The sequence below is a fragment of the Mobula hypostoma genome, chromosome 23 (genome assembly GCF_963921235.1).
Source record: "Mobula hypostoma chromosome 23, sMobHyp1.1, whole genome shotgun sequence".
In the NCBI taxonomy this organism is placed as follows: Eukaryota; Metazoa; Chordata; class Chondrichthyes; order Myliobatiformes; family Myliobatidae; genus Mobula; species Mobula hypostoma.
In genome coordinates, this window is record NC_086119.1 from 35,123,909 (window position 1) to 35,145,360 (window position 21,452).

The following is a 21,452-nucleotide window of genomic DNA, read 5'->3' on the forward strand; positions in this document are numbered from 1 at the left end:
TTGCTCAAGGACCAGTCAAGGCTCGAATCCATGACCTTCAGATTGCTAGTCCAATGCCCTAACCACTTGGTGACGTGCCACACAGTACCAGTAAATAAGTTCATCTTATTTCAAGAGCAGAGCTGAGCTCCTTAACTTGTCCAGTTTCTAAAGGGGAGAATATTTTATATTTATTTAAATTTTTAATCAGGAACGTAACAAAACAAGCTTCCACTTTATTTTCAAACAATTGCAAGACTAAAGTGGATATCAATAGTGTGTAATGCCACACTTGAAATCCATTGCTATTAAGAAATGGATGTTGTCAAGTTCCAGAATTCATTGCAAAATAACAACTTCTCAGGATTGAAGACAATTTGTTTTCAGTCCTGTACTGTAACTTCTGAGGTAGCCAGTGAGACCAAGTGTAAAGCCCTGAATTTCTATGCTTCAGTGAAAGTGTTGGAGCCTGGTCTCCGAAGGGACACAAACACATTTGTCAACTGCATACTGCAGCCTGGTTTCTGAGGTTTGGTATGGGAGTGCACTTGGCACAGAAAAAAAACACAGATTAAATGAATACCTTGCGCAGTGCACATAGCGAGAAATATGTTTATAAATAGTACAAAAGTTCTGAGAGTTCAGTTCTGTAATGGGAAATGTAAGAGGGAGCTAGAAAAGATAAGAAACATGATGAAAGGAGTAGATGACTGGTGTTATGTTCTCTTGACCAGCCTCCCATCTATGTAATCATGTGCTCATCATTCTTGTATACACCGACCTGCATCGAGTTCTGGGCTAGTAATGCTGCAGTTGAAAAATTCTCATCTTATTTCTCAACTCTCTCATAAACTTTACCCTCCCTGACCTTGACGTTCACTCTTATCTAAAAAGGTCTATTAGATGAGTGCTGCATGAATAACGTGCCTATTAATCCAATGCCATTGGAATATGCTACCTCACTGCCAACAAGAAAATTTCTCTGCATGTTCTGGATGTACAAAACTCTATTTTTCTGATAAATGCACAGTCAGTGGAGAATAAATGTGAACCTACAATAATACACAAACTCATTGAGATTCAATCAAGTATTGCTCAAAATATGTTTTAAATTCCTCAGCCTACATGACTATAACCACTTCAGATCACCTCCAACTCTTATACATAGGCTATTGTAATTGCTGAACCATGCCATTAGCAGCACTGACGAAGCATCTTCCACCAGAAATACAGACTTTGTTTCTCTTCCTACATCATTTTCTGTCTTTATAATCATATTATCTCTCCTTAGCAACACACAAATGCTGGAGGAGCTCAGCAGGTCAAACAGCATCTACGAATGGGAATAAACATTCAAAATATTAGGCTGAGACCCTGAAAGGAAGGGGGAAGAAGCCATAATGAGAAGAAAGGGTGAGGGGAAGGAGGACATGCTGGCAGGTAATAGGTAGGGGAGGAGGCATGAAGTGAGAAGCTGGGAGGTGATAAGTGGAGAAGGTAAGGGGCTGAAGAAGATGAAATCTCAGTGGAGAGGAGCGTAGATGATGGGAGAAAGTGGAGGAGGAAGGGCTAATTAAGTTTTAATGGATGTAAAGGTTCTTGGCAAACCAAGAGAGAAGAATTGCATTACTAACTTTGCAAGCAAAACAGATAAATTTCCTTAATTATTGCTGGTGGAATTTAAAGACTTTCGAAAAGGAGATGAACTCAGTAAGCTGATCTTTGTAACATAAGGAATATATTCATCACAACATCTACTGTTCTGTTCATGTTAATATTGAAGCTCCCTGCATTTTGGGAGGGGATTCCTAACATGGCCTGGTTACCAATTGAATTTAAAACAAGAGGGTGAATCATTAAATGATTTAAGTCAGGGTCCAATGATATTAGGAAAACCCATTGCAATCTACAGTTATCAACGGTCCTGTTAGTCAGTGATGACAATCTGACCAATAGCTGTAAAAGGGATTAATGCTGTTCATTTTATTTTTGATCTTAGAGAACCAGTGCAGTAAAACTCGCATAACCCTCACTATATGACTGCTCAGAAATCCCAATGACTCAGCATCTGGCTCAATTTCCCATTTTCCTTTTAAACACATCAGGCCTTTAAACTCACAGGGGCCCTGCTTAATCGGGGCAGTTGAACCCGATGTTTGGACAGAGATTTAAGTGCAGGGCTGAATCGGAAAGGTTGGGTACAGGCATGAATCAAGGTGGTGGGGTCCTGGCCCAAGGTAATCAAATCTGATGTTTGGACATCAATTTAGGCGCTGGGCTGGTTGAAAAGATCAGGGTGTTGGGGCCCGTTCAGATCGCTGCTCCATGACTTGGCTCTGCACTGAACTACGGGTCTCTCTTTGCAGTCTCTAGTTCAGAATGCTGTTTGCTTGTGGTTATTGTTTGCACGATTTGTTTATTTATTTTCTCTGCACATTGGGTATTCGATGGTCTTCTATTTTTAATGTGTTCTTTTGGGTTTCGTTGTTCTTGGCTGCCTGTTAGAAGACAAATTTCAAGGTTGTAGAATGCATACATACTTTGATAATACATATGCTTTGAACTTTGAACTTCTCATGCTCTCTTTAAGCGCACCTAGTGCTACTTCCAGTGCTCTGTTAGGACTCTTTTCCTACACTCTCTGGGAACTTGTTTCCTGTCCACTTAAACTCTCCTGGTTTTGCTTCCTACATTTACTTTAAACTAATTCACTGAAAAATTCATAATACTGTTACGTATCATCTAAAAAAAAGTGATTTATCTCCATTGCATCATCATCCCTGAGGCCTGACATGGTTATTCTGTCAGAAACCTCAAAGCATGTGGTCATGGTAGAACTGATAGTGCCTTGGAAAGACTGGATTGAGGAAGGGTTTGGATGTAAGGAAGCCAAATACCATGAGCTGGTAGAGCAGTGCCTGAGAAAGGGGTGGAGGGCACGATGTGGGCCTATAGAACTAGGGTGCAGAGACTATGCAGAACCTACCCTCTCCTTGGTTTTAGTGGAACTGCAAAGAAAAGAGCCAACAGGGCTGTCACAGAGGCTGCTGAGCAAGCCTCCAGATGGCTATGGAGCAAGAGTGTGACTTGTGCACCAATGCTGCTGGGACACAAGCCAGGGCTTGATCAACACTGGCTGGAGCGCCTGAGTGAGAGTGGCGATGTTGAAAGACCCAAAACACACAATGACCTAAGGTTACATCACTGATGATGTGTCCAAGTGTATCCTAGGATGTACCTCAGCACCATAGATGTATGGGGTATTACAACACAGAAAATCTGTCTGTATGACCCCAGTAAAGTGCCAAGGGTGGTGAATAATCAGAGATTTAAACTATTAATCTTTTAGCTCCATTAAACTTGAACTGTACTTTGCCTTCCACTTTACAACAAATTTCATGCCATATAAGACACGTTTATTATATTTATTATGGTAACTAGTCACATTAGTGGAGGCATGGTAAAAGTGAAGGGAATAAGTTCTGTATTCTTGCTTATTTCCTGGCAGTTTGTAGCCTGGGACCATCAGCAGTCATATCTTTGTTGACCACTTAATGGCACTTACTATCACTTCAGGATTGCATGTTTGCTAGTTGCTAATAAAGGATAAAAATAAGGGATTTGACTCCTTCAAACAATCACTTCGTTGGAGCTGAGGTGTGTCACACAAGTGTAACAATTCTGAGGTTGCAATTGTTTTGTTTTGATTGTGGATTAGTATTTTTGTCACTACAAGCCTGATTCTGAATCTGAATTCTGAACCTTCAATGTTTGCATTTTTGAGCCCCTTCAGCAGAGTTGCTATCCAACTCCATTCACATCAGTTCACCCTGCTCCTCACCCTCAAGTCACTTTCCATCCTGAGTTAAAACTTTCAACTCTTGATCAGCAACATACTATCACTGGGAGACTGCCTATTTAATTTGGTCATTATCTCTTGCTGGCAGTACCACGTGTACAGAACCAGTAGGCATGCTATGATTATCAGCAAAACCAGATATCGGCCCCTAAGTGTTCACAAGCTGTATTTCCCAACTTCTGACCTTTCAGCAGATGTCCACAACAATGAAAGCACAAAGATCTCACATGGCTCAGAAACCCCATTCCCTCTTACCTAATTAAAAATGAATTTGCAACATCAGGTTGGCAATTTTTTCATGGATTCACAAATAGCTTTATGAGTACAATACCATTGTGCTGCTGAGTTAGGGTTGCAGAGGTCATGGTGCTAAATAAACAGGTCAGCATCCAACAGCTGAAACTTTTATCTTTCCCTTGAGGCCCTGGATAGTGGGCTTTAAATAAACCACAATTGCTACTATATAAGACAGTTGAATGAGAGATCCGAAGCTCTGTTGTAATATTTCTGTATTTTAGCTATTGGCAAATTGTCTTCATGAATGCACTGAGACAATAATATGACAAAAGAAGAAAGGTTTATTGACAAGATAACATCCTTGAATTATTTACACACGTAGAGTCTTTCAGCTGACAGACTGAATTCCTGTGACAATGTTACATTGTTAAGAAGCAGACACACCACATGATTTTTCTGTCTAAACAGAATCACAGCGTGAAGACACACATGGACACTCAAGAAAATAACAATTCCATGCTAAAGGATATGTTACACTTTGCTGCCCTTCTCGTAAAGCAAATATCATTTATATATACAAACATTTATAAATATGATCTAGTCCCAATGGAGTTTTTAATTTCCTTTTGGCATTTTGGACCTTCGTTCTGGATGTAAGATGGATAAAGGTTTTCCTACTTAGTCAGAATTCCTTGAAACTCATACTTTCTGAAATCTACATTGGATTCAACTGAACCAATACTTTATGCTTCATCATCCTGAGTAACACACACACAATGCTGGAGGAACTCAGCAGGTAAGGCAGTGTCTATGGAGTGGAATAAAGAGCCAATATTTTAGGCTGAGATCCTTTATCAGGACTGCAGCATCCTGTGTTTATGATTTGCTTCACCATCCTGACTTGGTTTACCTCTAGCAGTTCATCTACATGAACTTTGTGGAATCCATCACCAATGTCAAACAAATATCTACAAATCTTTACTGTGGCTCTTACCTCCCACTTTAATAAATTTAACTTGAAAGTTGGATTGGACCATAAGATGATATAACCCAGGAGCAGAATGATGTCCATTGTGTCTGCCCTGCCATTCCATCATGGCTGATTTATTGCTTTCTCTTAACCCCATTCTCTTCTCTTCAGATGAAGGGCCTCAACCTGAAACATCTTCTGTCTGTTTCCCTCCACTGAAGCTGTTTGAATTCCTCCAGTTTCATGTCTGTTGCTCCTGATTCCAGTATTTCCAGTCTCCTGTGTCTAATCAACTCCTTACAGTGTTCTGAGTGAACATTGGAGGAAAGTCACATTGCATCTCTCTACTGTCTTGGCGCTGTATGTTTCTCTCCATAACTGATATGCTTAGTAATCCAGAACCAACAAACTTCTGCTTCAAGTATATCCAATGACTTGGCCTCCACAGCCATCTGTGACAATGAATTCCACAGACTCACCACCCTCTGAATAATAAAAAAAATGCCTTTTCACATCTGCTTGGAAGAAATACCCTTTTATTCTGAGGTTGTGCCCTCTAGTCCTCTGATGGATAGTCACTGCTTTTTAGCCAAGAAGCCTTGTTTTTTCCACAAAGCTCAGCCTTCTAAATGCAGCAGCTGACTTTTTAGCAGATCAAAATGTTGTTTTTGAAGAAGTTTAACTTCCAACTAATATTGTTTGTTTAGCCGCTTGCTGTAAACGTGAGTCAGTCTTCAATACATAAAATGTAAACTGCAGGCAGTAATCAGTTTGAAAATGAAAGGACAGCTTTGCGAAAATACATTATCTATGACACAGGGTGCCCCACAGCACCTGGTCTAACTACTTAAGAGATGCAGTGTAAGATAATGGGTTATTTAATTCGGTTTGTTTCAAACTAGACACCACTGGCTGAGTTATTTGGCTCAAGGAAGCTTGCAGACCAGATAGATAATATTACTTAGCATATGAACAGCTGATCTATTAATAAGATGGAAGATTTGAGTACTCAGGGAGTCAGCTTCATGGCAATAATTGTGGGTACCTGGGATCTCTGTCTCCAGAAGCTTTTAGACAGTTCATGTTAAAAAGTATCTGAAAGAATATTACACATATGACGTTTCGACGTGGCAAAAAAAAGAAAAAATTTAGAGAGCAGTTCAGGCTTTTTAAAAATGTTCTAGGAAGATGAAGAAGAATGAAAGAAACACGGAGTGAATTTGATTCCATTCCTCTACCTTTGATTTCTGTGACAGACAATTGGTTCATCTGTAACTTGTGGGTATGTCTATTTAGCTTACAGGAATTGCAACTGTGTTTTGGAAGCGCTTTGTTTGTTAGAAATGGTGTGCAATTTTAAAGTCTTTTATAAGATGGAAATCCTCTGAGAGTTTTAAAATTGTTTTAAGAATGCTTGAATTTAAATGTGTATCACTGAAAATAAATTAACTGTGTTTATATAACTCTGTTAGATGGAAGTATCTTCTCCTTGGTCGGGAGGGGGGACCCACCACTTAACTAGTGGGTATTGGCAGCTAAACTTGCTGTGGAGAATAAAGAGGAAATGAACTAGTCTTTGAAAATTGGGTGGTTACAGTATAAACTCCTTTTATTGATGGTACCTGTGGCTATTTATATCAGTTAGGGTTTCAGGTCTTAACTTGAGTTTTCAACTTCAAGGTCTGCAAACCTGATACCATCACAATTCTATACTCTCCCACTACTGGAATAATCCTCTCTTCATCCACTAAATCTTTCAGTATTTGATATGTTTTAATGAGATCCCCCTCATTCTACTAAACTCCAGAGAGTACGGGCCCAGAAACATCAAACACTCCTCATTTGTTGACCATTTTTCATAAGGTCAACGTAACATTTTCATAAATCTTCTCCAGTACATCTTTCTTCAGATATGGGGTTCAGAGCAGCTCACAATGCTCCAAATGTGGTCCGACCAACTGCTTATAAAGCTTCAGCTTTACATCTTTCCTTTGATTCTCGTCCTCTCAAAATCAATGCTAACATTGCATTTAACACACATAGAAGTTGCTGGTGAACGCAGCAGACCAGGCAGCATCTCTAGGAAGAGGTACAAGACCCTTCGTCAGGACTAACTGAAAGAAGAGCTAGTAAGAAATTTGAAAGTGGGGGGGATGGAGGGGGAGATCCGAAATGATAGGAGAAGACAGGAGGGGGAGGGATGGAGCCAAGAGCTGGACAGTTGATTGTCAAAAGGGATATGAGAGGATCATGGGACAGGAGGGAGAAAAAGGAGAGAGAGAGAAAAAGAATGGGTGTACATAAATAAGTAACGGATGGGGTACGAGGGGGAGGTGGGGCATTAGCGGAAGTTTGAGAAGTCAATGTTCATGCCATCAGGTTGGAGGCTACCCAGACGGAATATAAGGTGTTGTTCCTCCATCCTGAGTGTGGTTTCATCTTTACAGTAGAGGAGGCTGTGGATAGAAATATCAGAATGGGAATGGGACATGGACTACTGACACAACCTGCAAGTTAACCTTTAGAGAATCCTGCACTAGGACTCCCAAGTTCCTTTGCACCTTTAATTTCTCATATCTCTTCCCATTTAGAAAATAGTTTGTCTTTATTCTTTCAACCAAAGTGCACGACCATACACTTGCCTAGGCCGTATTCCATCTACCACTTTTTTTTCCCATTCTCCCAACCAAAGTCCTTCTGCATACTCTGTTTCCTCAACACTATCTATCCCTCCACCTGCCTTTGTATCAAACATGGCTACAAAGCCACCAATTTTGTCATTCATATCATTAACATATAACAAAAAAAGTACATTTTAAAAAGACCTCCAGTGAAAATTACTAGTGAGTAGCAGCCAATCAACAAACACCCATTTAATTCCCATTCTTTGCCTTCTGCCAGAGGATAGGAGTCCATAGCCAGTCTTCTGGTCCTGATATAGGCTCCTCTCTTGTTTAACAGCCTCATGTGCAGCACCTTATCAAGGTCTTCTGAAAATTGTAGTAAACAACATGCACAGACTCTCCTTTGTCCACTTTGCTTATAGTTCCAACAGATTTAGCAGGTAAAATTTTCCCTGAAGAAAATCATACTGATTTCGGCCTATTTTATCACCTGCATCCAAGTACCCGAAAACCTCATCCTTAATTATGGACTCTAACATCTTGCCAACCACTGAAATCAGGCCAATAGGCCTATAATTTTCACTTTTTGCCTCCCTCCCTTCTTTCCCTCCCTCCCATTTGTGATTTTCCATTTCACTGGAACCATTCCAAAATCTAGTGATTCTTGAAAGATCACTATTAATACTTCCATAATCGTTTTAGTGATCTCTTTCAGAACGTTTGGATTTAGTATGTCCAGCCCAGGTCCCTTATCCACCTCCAGACCTTTCCGATTACTGAGCAGAATATCAACTACACTTAACTCCTGCCCCTGACTCTTGCTTTTCTTGAAATGGTAATTTTTTTCAAATTAGTGTTATGCTGACATTTTTAATTAACTGCGTAGGTTCATCTCCAGAAGTTAATTTTGTTTGAACAAAGTTCAAGTGTTTCTGAAATCATTTCTTCATCCGGAGTTCTGTTGTTTTATACCCTGTGGCATGTACAAAGTTGTTCTATACTGCAGCACAGGAGACTGTATAACAAATGTTTCATGCTGAATTTTGAATATCCATGAAACTTCTTGAAACTTTGTCAACCATTCTGACAAACCTCTCAACTTTTGCATTTGAAACAGAATACTTTGAAATTTATAGTTATTCCATTGCAGAAAATCTGCTAATGTAGCAGAATGCCCAACAGTAACAGGGATATCGAGGGGCAGACAGGGAAACAGATCCTGGAAAGGCGTAATAATAACAGAGTTGTCGTGATGGGAGACTTTAATTTCCCAAATATCGATTGGCATCTCCCTAGAGCAAGGGGTTTAGATGGGGTGGAGTTTGTTAGGTGTGTTCAGGAAGGTTTCTTGACACAATATGTAGATAAGGCTACAAGAGAAGAAGCTGTACTTGATCTGGTATTGGGAAATGAACCTGGTCAGGTGTCAGATCTCTCAGCGAGAGAGCGTTTTGGAGATAGTGATCACAATTCTATCTCCTTTACCACAGCATTGGAGAGAGATAGGAACAGACAAGTTAGAAAAGCGTTTAATTGGAGTAAGGGGAATTATGAGGCTATCAGGCAGGAAATTGGAAGCTTAAATTGAGAACAGATGTTCTCAGGGAAAATTACGGAAGAAATGTGGCAAACGTTCAGGGGATATTTGTGTGGAGTTCTGCGTAGGTACGTTCCAATGAGACAGGGAAGTTATGGTAGAGTACAGGAACCGTGGTGTACAAAGGCTGTAATAAATCTAGTCAAGAAGAAAAGAAAAGCTTACAAAAGGTTCAGAGAGCTAGGTAATGTTAGAGATCTAGAAGATTATAAGGCTAACAAGAAGGAGTTTAAAAAGGAAATTAGGAGAACCAGAAGGAGCCAAGAGAAGGACTTGGCAGGCAGGAATAAGGAAAACCCCAAGGCATTCTACAAGTATGTGAAGAGAAAGAGAATAAGACGTGAAAGAATAGGACCTATCAAGTGTGACAGTGGAAAAGTGTGTATGGATCCGGAGGAAATAGCAGAGGTACTTAATGAATACTTTACTTCAGTATTCACTGTGGAAAACGATCTTGGTGATTGTAGTGATGACTTGCAGCAGACTGAAAAGCTTGAGCATGTAGATATTAAGAAAGAGGATGTGCTGGAGCTTTTGGAAAGCATCAAGTTGGATAAGTCACCGGGATCGGATGAGATGTACCCCAGGCTACTGTGGGAGCCAAGGGAGGAGATTGCTGAGCCTCTGGCGATGATTATTGAATCATCAATGGGGACGGCAGTGGTTCCAGAGGATTGGAGGGTTGCGGATGTTATTACTTTATTCAAGAAAGTGAGTAGAGGTAGCCCAGGAAATTATAGACCAGTGAGTCTTAATTCAGTGGTTGGTAAGTTGATGGAGAAGATCCTGAGAGGCAGGAGTTATGAACATTTGGAGAGGTATAATATGATTAGGGATACTCAGCATTGCTTTGTCAAGGGCAGGTCGTGCCTTATGAGCCTGATTGAATTTTTTGAGGATGTGACTAAACACATTAATGAAGGAAGAGCAGTAGATGTAGTGTATATGGATTTCAGCAAGGCATTTGATAAGGTACCCCATGCAAGGCTTATTGAGAAAGTAAGGAGGCTTGGGATCTAAGGGGACATTGCTTTGTGGATCCAGATCTGGTTGGCCCACAGAAGGCAAAGAGTGGTTGTAGACAGGTCATATTCTGCATGGAGGCCGGTGACCAGTGGTGTGCCTCAAAGATCTGTTCTGGGACCCTTACTCTTCGTGATTTTTATAAATGACCTGGATGAGGAAGAGGGGGGATTGGTTGGTAAGTTTGCTGATGATACAAAGGTTGGGGATGTTGTGGACAGCGAGGAGGGCTGTCGGAGGTTACAGCAGGACATTGATAGGATGCAAAACTGGGCTAAGAAGTGGCAGATGGAGGTCAACCCAGATAAGTGTGAAGTAGTTCATTTTGGAAGGTCAATTATGATGGCAGAATATAGTATTAATGGTAAGGCTTGGCAGTGTGGAGGATCAGAGGAATCTTGAGGTCTGAGTCCATGGGATGCTCAAAGCAGCTGTGGAGGTTGACTCTGTGGTTAAGAAGGCATACGGTGTATTGGCCTTCATTAATCATAGAATTGAATTTAGGAGCCGAGAGGTAATGTTGCAGCTATATAGGACCCTAGTCAGACCCCACTTGGCGTACTGTGCTCAGTTCTGGTCACCCCACTACAGGAAGGATGTGGAAACCATAGAAAGGGTGCAAAGGAGATTTACAAGGATGTTGCCTGGATTGGGGAGCATGCCTTATGAAAACAGGTTGAGTGAACTCGGCCTTTTCTCCTTGGAGCAACAGAGGATGAGAGGTGACCTGAGAGAGATGTATAAGATTATGAGAGGCATTGATCATAAGGATAATCAGAGGCTTTTTTCCCAGGGCTGAAATGGTTGCCACAAGAGGACACAGGTTTAAGGTGCTTGGGTGCAGGTACAGAGGAGATGTCAGGGGTAAGTTTTTTATGCAGAGAGAGTTGAGTGCGTGGAATGGGCTGCCGGCAACGATAGGGTCTTTTAAGAGACCTTTGGATAGGTACATGGAACTTAGAAAAATAAAGGGCTATGGGTAAGCCTTTTAATTTCAAAGGTAGGGATATGTTCGACACAACTTTGTGGGCCAAAGGGCTTGTATTGTGCTGTAGGTTTTCTATGTTTCTATGTAGGGATGTTGGCTGGAAATCCTCTTCAAGCAAAACTATCATAATAAATAAGGAGAGCTTCGCTTGCTTTACCTTTCTTGCATTCATTGTCTGTCCTTGGCTCTTGTTCCACATCCATTTCATGTTCTTTTTCTGCAAGTGATACGATACTGTTACTTGAGCTGGAAAGAATTACATATGATCTGGCACCATCCTTGGTGATCTTCTGAGCTCATGTTGAGGTCACCATGTCTTCCTTCACCAGCTGAGTGCTATCCCTCAACCATTCTGACAAATGTCCTCACCTTTCCATTTGAAACAGAATGCTTTGAAATGCATGACCATTCCATTTCAGGGCCGTTGGCAGGAAAACGTTGTTATTTAAGATTTAAATAATGAACAAGGAGAATGTCACTTTTCTTGCATTCATTGTCTGTTCTTACTTCTTTTTCCAAATCCATTTATTTTTCTACAAGTAATATATTGGGTGAAGCATCATTACTTGAATTGGAAAGAATTGCATATAATCCGGCATCATCCCCCGGGAGTGGTCTGAGCTCAAGCTTTTGCATGAAATTGGCTTCAGCATCAAGAACTACTCAAAGTTATATCTGTCTGCTGCTATATTATACTATGACATAGATACTGTACAGTACCACTCCCACTGACGAATGGTCATTAACCTAAAACGTTAACTGCATTTCCACAGTTGCCAGCTGTTTTCTTCAAGGTTGTTATAGCCGGGGATGGTAGTGGAGATAAGCGCCTACAATCTATTAAATGCTCACAATGGCTTGCACCTCAAATAGCTCCTGACAATCAAGTCCAGCTCCTGGCCTTCGTGTGTGGCTTAGCTACTAAGCCCTGGCAGAATTATTTCTACCAACAGGAGAAGGGGCAAAGGCAGGTTACTGGCATCTTAAAACCAGTCCCTTCAGGCAGATGGGGCTCATCAGCCATGGCTGGCAGCTCTTCAAGGAGAAGGAAAATTCTGATCTCAAACCTCCACTGCCTAGTGGCTAAACCCACTCATAGGGAAGGCTTCAGGAATAAACCCTGAGGAGAAATCTGGAGCCGTAGTCCCTAAGACAGGCCTACGTTGAGTTCAATGCTGACTAGCAATGCCTGCCAGACTCTTATTGGTCACTGCTGTTCCTTTGGATTCATCAGCTGCGTAGAGGGGAGATCCTGCTACACGGGCAACAGCTTGCTCTCCATATCGTTCTGCCTTGGCTTGTCTATCACATAGACAGCTGCAACACACATTCATGGTGGACTCCTGCCAACGGAGGCTTCATCTGAATTGTTCTCAACAATTTCTGTTCTTACCTCATATTCACTGATTGTTGAAATGAACTTTCAAGCCTTAAGGCTTACCTTCTTGTTGTCTCTTTCAATTGGCATTGAAAATTTATTTTTTTTTTTTTTTTGCTTTTCTTGGCCTTGGATCTGCAAGCTGTAAAAGATGTCCTTTCTTTGAGCAAATAAAGCAACATGGCAAGTAATAACTGCCACTGCGGAAATAACTGGCCAGGCAGTATGTTTGGAGTTAGTCATGTACCTATTGACTTCTCTGCAGCTCCCAGAATATGGTCTTCCGCCATACCAGGCACTTGCAGTGGAAAAACTACTGGGTGCCACAGTAATGTAGCAGTTAGCTCAGCATTATTACAGCTCAAGATGTTGGAGTTTGGAGTTCAATTCTGGTGCTGCCTGTAAGGAGTCTCTTTATATCCTTCCTGTAGAATGCATGGGATTTACCCGGGTAATGCAGTTTCCTTCCACAGTTCAATGACCTACCGGGTAGGTTAACTGGTCATTGTAAGTTGACCCATGATTAGGTTAGAGTTAATTGGGGTTGTTGGGGGTTGCTGAGTCAGCATGGCTCGAAGGGCCCAATGGGTTTACTCCAAGCTGTATTGGTAAATAAAGAAATAAACAAACCTCTGTTGCACTTTCGGATGCCTTTTTTATTCACACAAGAAACTCCAAGTTTGAATATCAGTCTTCGCGTGCTTCTCGGCTTTTCCTGAATGTGTTTCTTTACCAGTCCACACACAAAAACAATTGTGTAAGGCATGATCTAGCAGGCACCAGAATTGCAATGCAACAATATGTTCTCAAATAAAACATTTAAAAGACAATCTCACCCTTTTTCTGGCTCGTTGGACCAGTCTCACTGTATTCAGACTCAGATTCAAGTAATTGTCATATTGTTCTGCATAGGGACATAGCGTCATAGAATACTACGGCACAGAAGCAGGTCCTTCGACCCATCTAGTTGTGCCTAACTAATATTCTGCCTAGTCTCATTGACCTGCACTCGATAATAGTCCTTCATACCTCTCCCATTCATGTACTTATCCAAATTTCTCTTAAATATTGAAATTGAACCTGTATCCACTATTCCACTGGCAGCTCGCTTCACACTCTCACTACCCTCTCCTCTCCGTGAAGAAGTTCCCCCTCATGTTCCCCTTTCACCTTTCACCCTTAACCCACGGCCTCTAGTTCGAGGCTCACTCAACCTCAGTGGAAAAAGCCTGTTTGCATTTACCCTATCTATACCTCTCATAATTTTATATTTTGTACCTCTAGCAAATCTCCCCTCATTCTCTTACATTCTAGGGAAAGAAATATCCAAGCCTATTCAACCTTTCTCTATAACTCAGTCCTCAAATCCCAGCGACTTCCTTGTTCATTTTCTCTGCACTCTTTCGATCTTATTGTTAATTTTCCTGTAGGTAGGTAGGTGACCAGAACTGCATATATGACTCCAAACTGGGCCTCACCAATGTCTTATACAAATTCAACAGAACATCCCAACTCCTGTATTCAGTTCTTTGAATTATGGTCAAGGTGCTAAAAGCTATCGTTATAGCCCAATCCATCATTTTCAAGGAATTATATAGATCAATATTCCCAGATTTTTGTGTTCTACCATAGTCCTCAGTGTCATACCATTCTCTGTGTAAGTCCTACCCAGGTTTGTCCTTTCAACGTGTACCCCCTCATGCTTGTCCGCATTAAATTCCAGCTGCCCGTACAAGTTCCTTAATCAAAGCACGCTTCACCCTGTGTGGTGTTAGAAGATTTGAGAGTGTGCCACCAGAAATATTGCTTTTTAATGCTCATGTATCAAATCAGTCAAGCTTTCACAATGTTGTTTAATTAATTTTTGGCTATTACTGGCAAGATCAGCATTTATTGCTGCCATATAAATGCTACGTTCTTGAACTGCTGGTTCTTTTTGTGAACATACTTACTCTGTGTTGTTGGGGAGGGACTTTCAGGATTTAGACCCAGTGACAAAGAGGCATCATAATTCCAACTGGGGGCCAACAAACTGTGCACACTGGAGAGAAACCAGGAAGTGGGTGGTATTCACCTGCACCTGCTGTCCTTTTCTTCCTTGGTTGTATCGGTCATGAGTCCAACAGATGCCATTGGGGTAGCCTTGGCATGCATTCTTGCCAATTTGTTGACAGTACACAAGGACGGTTATCTAGTAGGTTGCACTGGTCTGGATGATGTTCAGCTTCGTGGAAGTTGTTGTAGCTGGAATCATCCATGCAAGTGGAGATTATTCCATCTTGCAGCAGGGAAAGCATAGGGATCAGGAGGTGAGTCACTCAGTGCAAGATACTCAAGCTCTGATCTTTTCTTGTAACCACAGTGGTTACATGGCTGGTCTAGTTTCTGGTCAGTGGTGACCCACAGGATATTGATGGTGAACTGTTTGATGGTATTACTACTTATGTTAAGAGTAAGTTGTTATGCTCTGTAGATGGTGATGGCCATTGTGTGGCACTTTAGTGGCATTTATTTCCTTTGCCACTTAGTATATAACAAGATTTTGAATAGATCATGCTGCAGAGTTGCCATAGCCTGCTTCACTTACCGATGAGTGCAAATTCAGCTGACCATTGTATAATTATTGGCGACCATCCCCACTCAAATCTTATGATCTAGAAAGGTCATTGATGATGCTGCATAAGATAGTTGGGTCTAGTACTCTGCCCTATGGAACTCCTCAGGTGATGAGTTGGGACTGGGCTAATTGATCCCTGACAAATACACCATCGTCCTTTTTTAGTATAATTCTAACCATATTTTCCATTTGATACTATTTGACATTAATAGTTTCAGACTTCCTAGTTGCCACACTTGGTCAAACATGTCCTTGATTTCATGAGCAGTCACTCTCTGTCACAACTACTGACTCGGCAGTGCAGTAGATACAGCAATTGCGCTCGTGAATATGCACATGTCAAGAAATTATTATTTCAGTGTGACAGTATTTAACTCCATTCATTCTGTCATAGTATTTGTCGAGACTTGGACACAACAACACTTCGCTGCCTGTTGGCAATCTGCCTTGCCTGAGAAATTGGACCGTCGAGTCAACTGAATCTGAAGACTGGCGGTATTCGTTTTATTCTTAGTTGTTCTTTTCAGCCGCAGTGTAGACTTCGTTTTCCATTTGAGAGTTTTAGTTAACAGCCCTGTTTGGCCTAGTGTTTATTGTTTTCTTTTCCCTTTAACGCTGTTCGCATTGAAGTCTGTGAACTATCGACCTGCTTCAGTGTCTCTCACTCCGCACTTGGGCCATATCCGAACCTGGTGACATTCTCACCTCACCTCTGGGATTCAGCTCTGTCCCTGTCTGGACCAGGCTATGATGAGGCCTGGAGCTCAGTGTTCCTGGAGCATGGATAGCTTCATTCACCTCAACACTAAACTGATTCCACAACCAACAGGCTCACTTTCAGGGAATCTACCTGATTTTCCCAAAACTAATTATTATTTTAATTCTTTAGTATTTGCACAGTTTGTCTTCTTTTGATTAATGGCTGTTTGCCAGTCCTTGTTTGTGTACAATTTTTCATTCATTCCATTGCATTTCTTTGTATCAACCGTGAATGCCTGCAAGAAAGTAAATCTCAGGATAGTATATGGTGGCATGCTGTATACTGTATGTACTTCGATAATTACTTGACTTTGAACTTCAAATTGGCGAAGGCCAGTAAATATACTGTTAATTACATCTATCAGGCTATGCAGCTTTGGCTTTTGCAAACTTTAGCCAAGTTTGCATACAACACAAAGCTAGGTGGAGGTGGTGTTGAGGAAGCAGAAAGTCTGCAGAAGGACTTAGACAATTTGGGAGAATGGGCAAAGACGCGGCTGATGGATTGTAGAGTGGGTAAGTGTATGGTCATGTACTTCGGTAGAAGGAGTAAAAGCCTAGACTATTTTCCAAATGGGGAGAAAATTCAAAAATCAGAGGTGCCAGAGAGTCTTGGGAGTTGTTGTGCAGGATTCCCTAAAAGTTAACTTAGGTTGAGTTGGTGGTAAGGAAGATAAATGTAATGCTAGCATTCATTTTGAGAGGACAGGAATATAAGAGCAAGGATGTAATGCTACGGCTTTATAAGGCACTGATCAGACTGCACTTGGAATATTGGTAGCAGAGTTGGGCCCCTTGTCTAAGAAATAATGTGCTGCCATTGGAGAGAGTTTAGAGGAGATTCACAAGAATGATTCCAGGAATGAAAAGGTTAATGTGTGGGAGGGGAAAGTCAACTCAGACCATGAGGCCTACGTCGGGCATTTTCATGCCTTACAAGGTGCAGATTGGAAGTCTGTGTGGGGCGCCACTCCTCACACAGATATTAGAGCAATGTGTGGTTAAGTGCCTTGCTCAAGGGCACAAACAAGCTGCCACAGCTGAGGCTCGAACTAGCGACCTTCAGACCACTAGACAAACGCTTTAACCACATAGCCACGTGCCCACGTGCTCCTAATTTATGAGGAGCATTTGATTAGTCTGGACTTGTACACACTGCAGTTTAGAAGAATGGGGGAAGGGGTGATGATCTCATTGAAACATATCGAACATTGAATGGCCTAGATAAGAGTGGATGTGGAGAGAAGTTGCTTCCTATATTGGGTGAGTCTAACACCAGAGGACACAGCCTCAGAACAGAGGAAAGTCCGTTTAGAACAGAGATGAGAAGAAATTTCTTTAGCAAAGGGTGATGAATCTATGGAATTCCTTGTCACAGATGGCTCTGGAGGTCAAGTTCTTGAGTATATTTAAAGTGGAGGTTGATATGTTCTTGGTTAGTCAGGGAGAATAGCAGGTTATGGGGAGAAGGCAGGAGAAAGGGATTGAGAGGGATGAGGTGTCAGCCATGATGCAATGGTTGGACAACTATTGACAAGGGTCATTGATTCAAAATTGTTGCTGAGTCATGAGGTAATTTCCTATACAGAGAATGTCTGGAATAGAGAATGCTTTGGCACAGGGAATATTTCAACTCATGATATTTGCATATTTATAAGTAACACTTGAGAGAAAAGAAAATTGGTCTTTGAAGATAAGAGGGGTAAAGTTTGACATGTCAGTTTAGGGACGATACAGGCTTGCTTCTGAAAGCTACTGTTTTGGTGTGATTCCAAGCGGAGATTTGCCACTAGGTTACACAAACCCAGCAAAGACAAACTGGTTTGGTTGTGATGCGTTACATGATAGAAGATCACATTGATAGTCACTATGCAATTATGCACATGATGAGCTCCCAGCAGGTAGATGTCGCATTAAAATTTCACACCAACTAGAGTCAACATGTCTAAGTACAAGGTGATGCATAATGAACAGTCTTCACAATAGCTAGTGGCAACATGCCTAAATACAAGGTGATGCATATGGAACAGTATAAAGACTGGTAGTATCCAAACAGGCAACAGATTTTTGGGGGTAATTGTAACTTTCTTTCCATCCCTATTGTTTTCTCTTTATGCTTCCATTTGGAATTCCCCAGGCTGACACATCCCAGCCTCACCAACTGATTTATATACATGATTGAGTCATAAGCAGCTCTGATCAGCTCAATCTCAATTTCTTTCTATTTTTCTCTTCCATTCTGAAACCAAGGTTTAGCTTTGTATATTTTTAGGTTATATATACGTAGAAATAAAAAGGAAGATATTGGTATTGAATTTCCTCAGGGAAATGAGAAGGGATGAACTCTCCAAAATGTCAATGTGAAACAAAATTTCACAGAACCCTACTAGAATTACAATCCCACCCAGATCATAAAATCTCAGGGTCCCAACAGGACTGGAATTCATAGTGGTATGGTTGCCAGACATCCCACCTCTCCCAGGAGTTCCGGGAGTCTCCCGCATATCGATAGCGACTCCCTGATGCCCGCAAATTATATACAATATCCTGGAAATCGATTTTTTAGAGAGGGAGAGGGAAAAAAAAGAAAGAAAGAAAATGAGTGAATCCTGCTTGATCTCTCTTTGTGCTAGTAGACCTATCAGTTTTCTCTGTGGGCAGGCTTTACAGTCGAACTCTCTCTCTTCAATAGTCCAGCTGTACAGTTACTGCCATCTGTAATGATGCTGAAATGATCCAGACAACTGTCAGTGATGAAGTACAAAAGCCTGGCGAGGCTGTTCTATACAGGCTGGGCACGTTAGCACCTTAAAGGGGATTACAGCGGGGTTTAAATTGGAGCAAAATTCCAAAATCGTCCGCTAAGACATCTTCAAAAATGCGCTCGCAGAAAGCAAATTCTTCGGGGCTTTTTCCTGAAACACTTCCACTTGCAGGTACATCGAAGCCTGCGATGGGCTGGGTTTAAGCGCAGCCGTTTTCAGAAGAAAAACCGATTTTAATAAATACCCGGCCCCCACCGAGGTCTCGTCATTAGGACAGTGAACTGTTTACCTGTACTGCACAATTTATATGCATTTTGGATTACACTTTATTGAATAAAATGGTAATATATTGTTTTATGTGGTGTGCATGATATATGTATTGTGGCTACACCATGGTCTGGACAGAGGTTGTTTTGTTTGTGGACAATCAGCCAGATGACAATAAACTTGAACTTGAAGATACAGAACTCCTAAATCACTCATTTAAAATCCCCCATTTTGATGTAAAAAAATAAGTTCTGATCCCGACTATTGCAGGGTGTGTGTGTGTGTGTGTGTGTGTGTGTGTGTCTGTCTGTCTGTCTGTCTGTCTACGGACGTATATGCGATCGGATGTTGTCCTAATGGACATTAAGCTGCGCACACCTATAATAAGGATATACCTTATGCTTTTATTTCTTTTAGGGACCACAACATATTAGGGAGGCTAAGCACAGGGAAGGCTGCTCAAGTATTTCACAGTTCTTTTCAGCAGAAAACCGAAGTCTGACAGAGAAGGTCACTAGAGCTGAGGTGTACTTTACATCTTTCATCGTTGAGCATAACCTGCCATTCCAGGTGTGTAAGCACACAGGCAAGCTATTCAGAAAATTGTTTCCTGATTCAGAAATAGCAAAAAACTATGCCTACTCATCAACCAAGGCAGCAGCTATTGTGAACACGGCACATTAAGACAGAATCCAGAAGTCAGCTGTCTCACAAAACACTTGTGAATCTGATGTCTTGCAAAATTAACAAATTCATTGACACAGACTGCAATGAGGTTGAGACCTCCCTGAAATGAGGTTGAGACCTCCCTTGAGTTTTTGCAGGGTGGGATGTCTGGGTTGCTATATTTATTTTTAAATTCACTGAGTGTGTGCACTTGGACTGCTTTACATTAATTTGATTAGATTTTGATTTAACATCCTTTAGAAGTCGCTACAGAAGATTTCAAACTAATTAAAACTTAAAGGCAACACTTGAGTTAGCAACGGAGAGAACTGGCTGAAAATCAGCATTACTTAACTGTCAATATCAGAGTGTATTAAAGCCATGGAAGTGCATAATCCTACAGCTTGACGCAGTGTATGTAGGACAGTTCCAAGTAATTAAAGAGTTTTTTGCAATCATTCTTCCTAATCTCAAATGGATGGCAGAAATTTTAATTAATTTTGTAACTCATCTTTATTTTCAAGCATTAATTCATAAATGAGTGAGCTACATGCAGTAAAGATCTGCCATTCTAGAAACCCACGTGAGTTGTATATATATTGTTCATGTCTCTTGCAATTCAGTTCGGAGGTACACAGTTGAATCAATTCATCGGCAGACTCTATAGTCACGGAGGAGCCCTGAATCATTTCCCAGCTGTTGATGAAACCAATGTTTCAACAAGAGTTGATTTCTTCGAGGGGAGTTTATCCAAACAAAATTGTTGATTTAACAACAGACTATGTTCTATCAAATATCTCAGTTGAATTGTTTATGGAAAATCGAGCTTGTGACCAACTTTATTTGCTTAGCTAAAGCAACACTTCTTATTCAGGACGTGGTTGTAAAGTACCTTTCCTGTAATAAAATAGCTCAATGCACAAAATCAATACTTATTGAGGATACAGTATTCAGGCAAGTCAAAAGCTATAGGCAGAATGAAAATACGGAGGACATGAATTGTAATATAGTCGTGCTAACAATCAGGTCAGTTACCAAAAAACTGATGATATCTGTGAAGTGATACCCTCAAATTCAAATCTATTCTGAAGTTAGGTGATAGGAAGGAGAATAAACTCTTCTTGTTTTGATAGAAGTATAAAGAACAACCTTGCAAGCAATCATGCGGCACTGAATAGAAAGTGGCTGACAGCATTGAAGAAAATAAGCAGGATTTGTGACTTTGTCCAGTTACAAAATATCAAGGAAACCTAAATCATGTAAAATTTGTGGTGACCTTCATGTGATTTATTTTTATTTTTCTTTAGCTGCAAGTGACTCAAGCTAAGTTTAAAATAATTAACTCAATTTCTCTGTTCTGAATGTACAATGAGCTTACCTTCAAATTCAGTATGACAATTACTCGAACTTTCATTCAGGCTCTCCTCCTCTGTAATGATGATGTTTTCAATGTCTTTCATTGTCAAATGGTCCCGAAATGCATGAAATAATATGTGCTTCAATTCTTCCAGTGTAATCCTCTGCATATCAAACTGGTGGAAAAAAACCAAGAATCAATCTGTGTCCACAATAAAATAACCTTTAGTTAATTTGATGAGAGAATGTTCAGTAATCGAAAGAAGTTGTAACTGAATTATATTACTAATTGTCTTTCTTTATGTAATTTTCAATCTTATTTATTGTCTTGCAGGGTAGAAAGATCCCTGTCATGTTTCTGCACAAA

The 21,452-nt window shown here is 40.8% G+C and overlaps 1 protein-coding gene across 1 annotated transcript in view; it reads right to left on the reverse strand.

Moving 5' to 3' along the window:
* caln1 (calneuron 1) overlaps positions 1 to 21,452 on the reverse strand; it is a 443,115-nt gene that overhangs the window by 2,579 nt on the left and 419,084 nt on the right. The window contains exon 5 of the mRNA XM_063031141.1: positions 21,108 to 21,261. Coding sequence (XP_062887211.1) covers positions 21,108 to 21,261 — 154 coding nt within the window. The remainder of the gene's footprint in view (positions 1 to 21,107; positions 21,262 to 21,452) is intronic.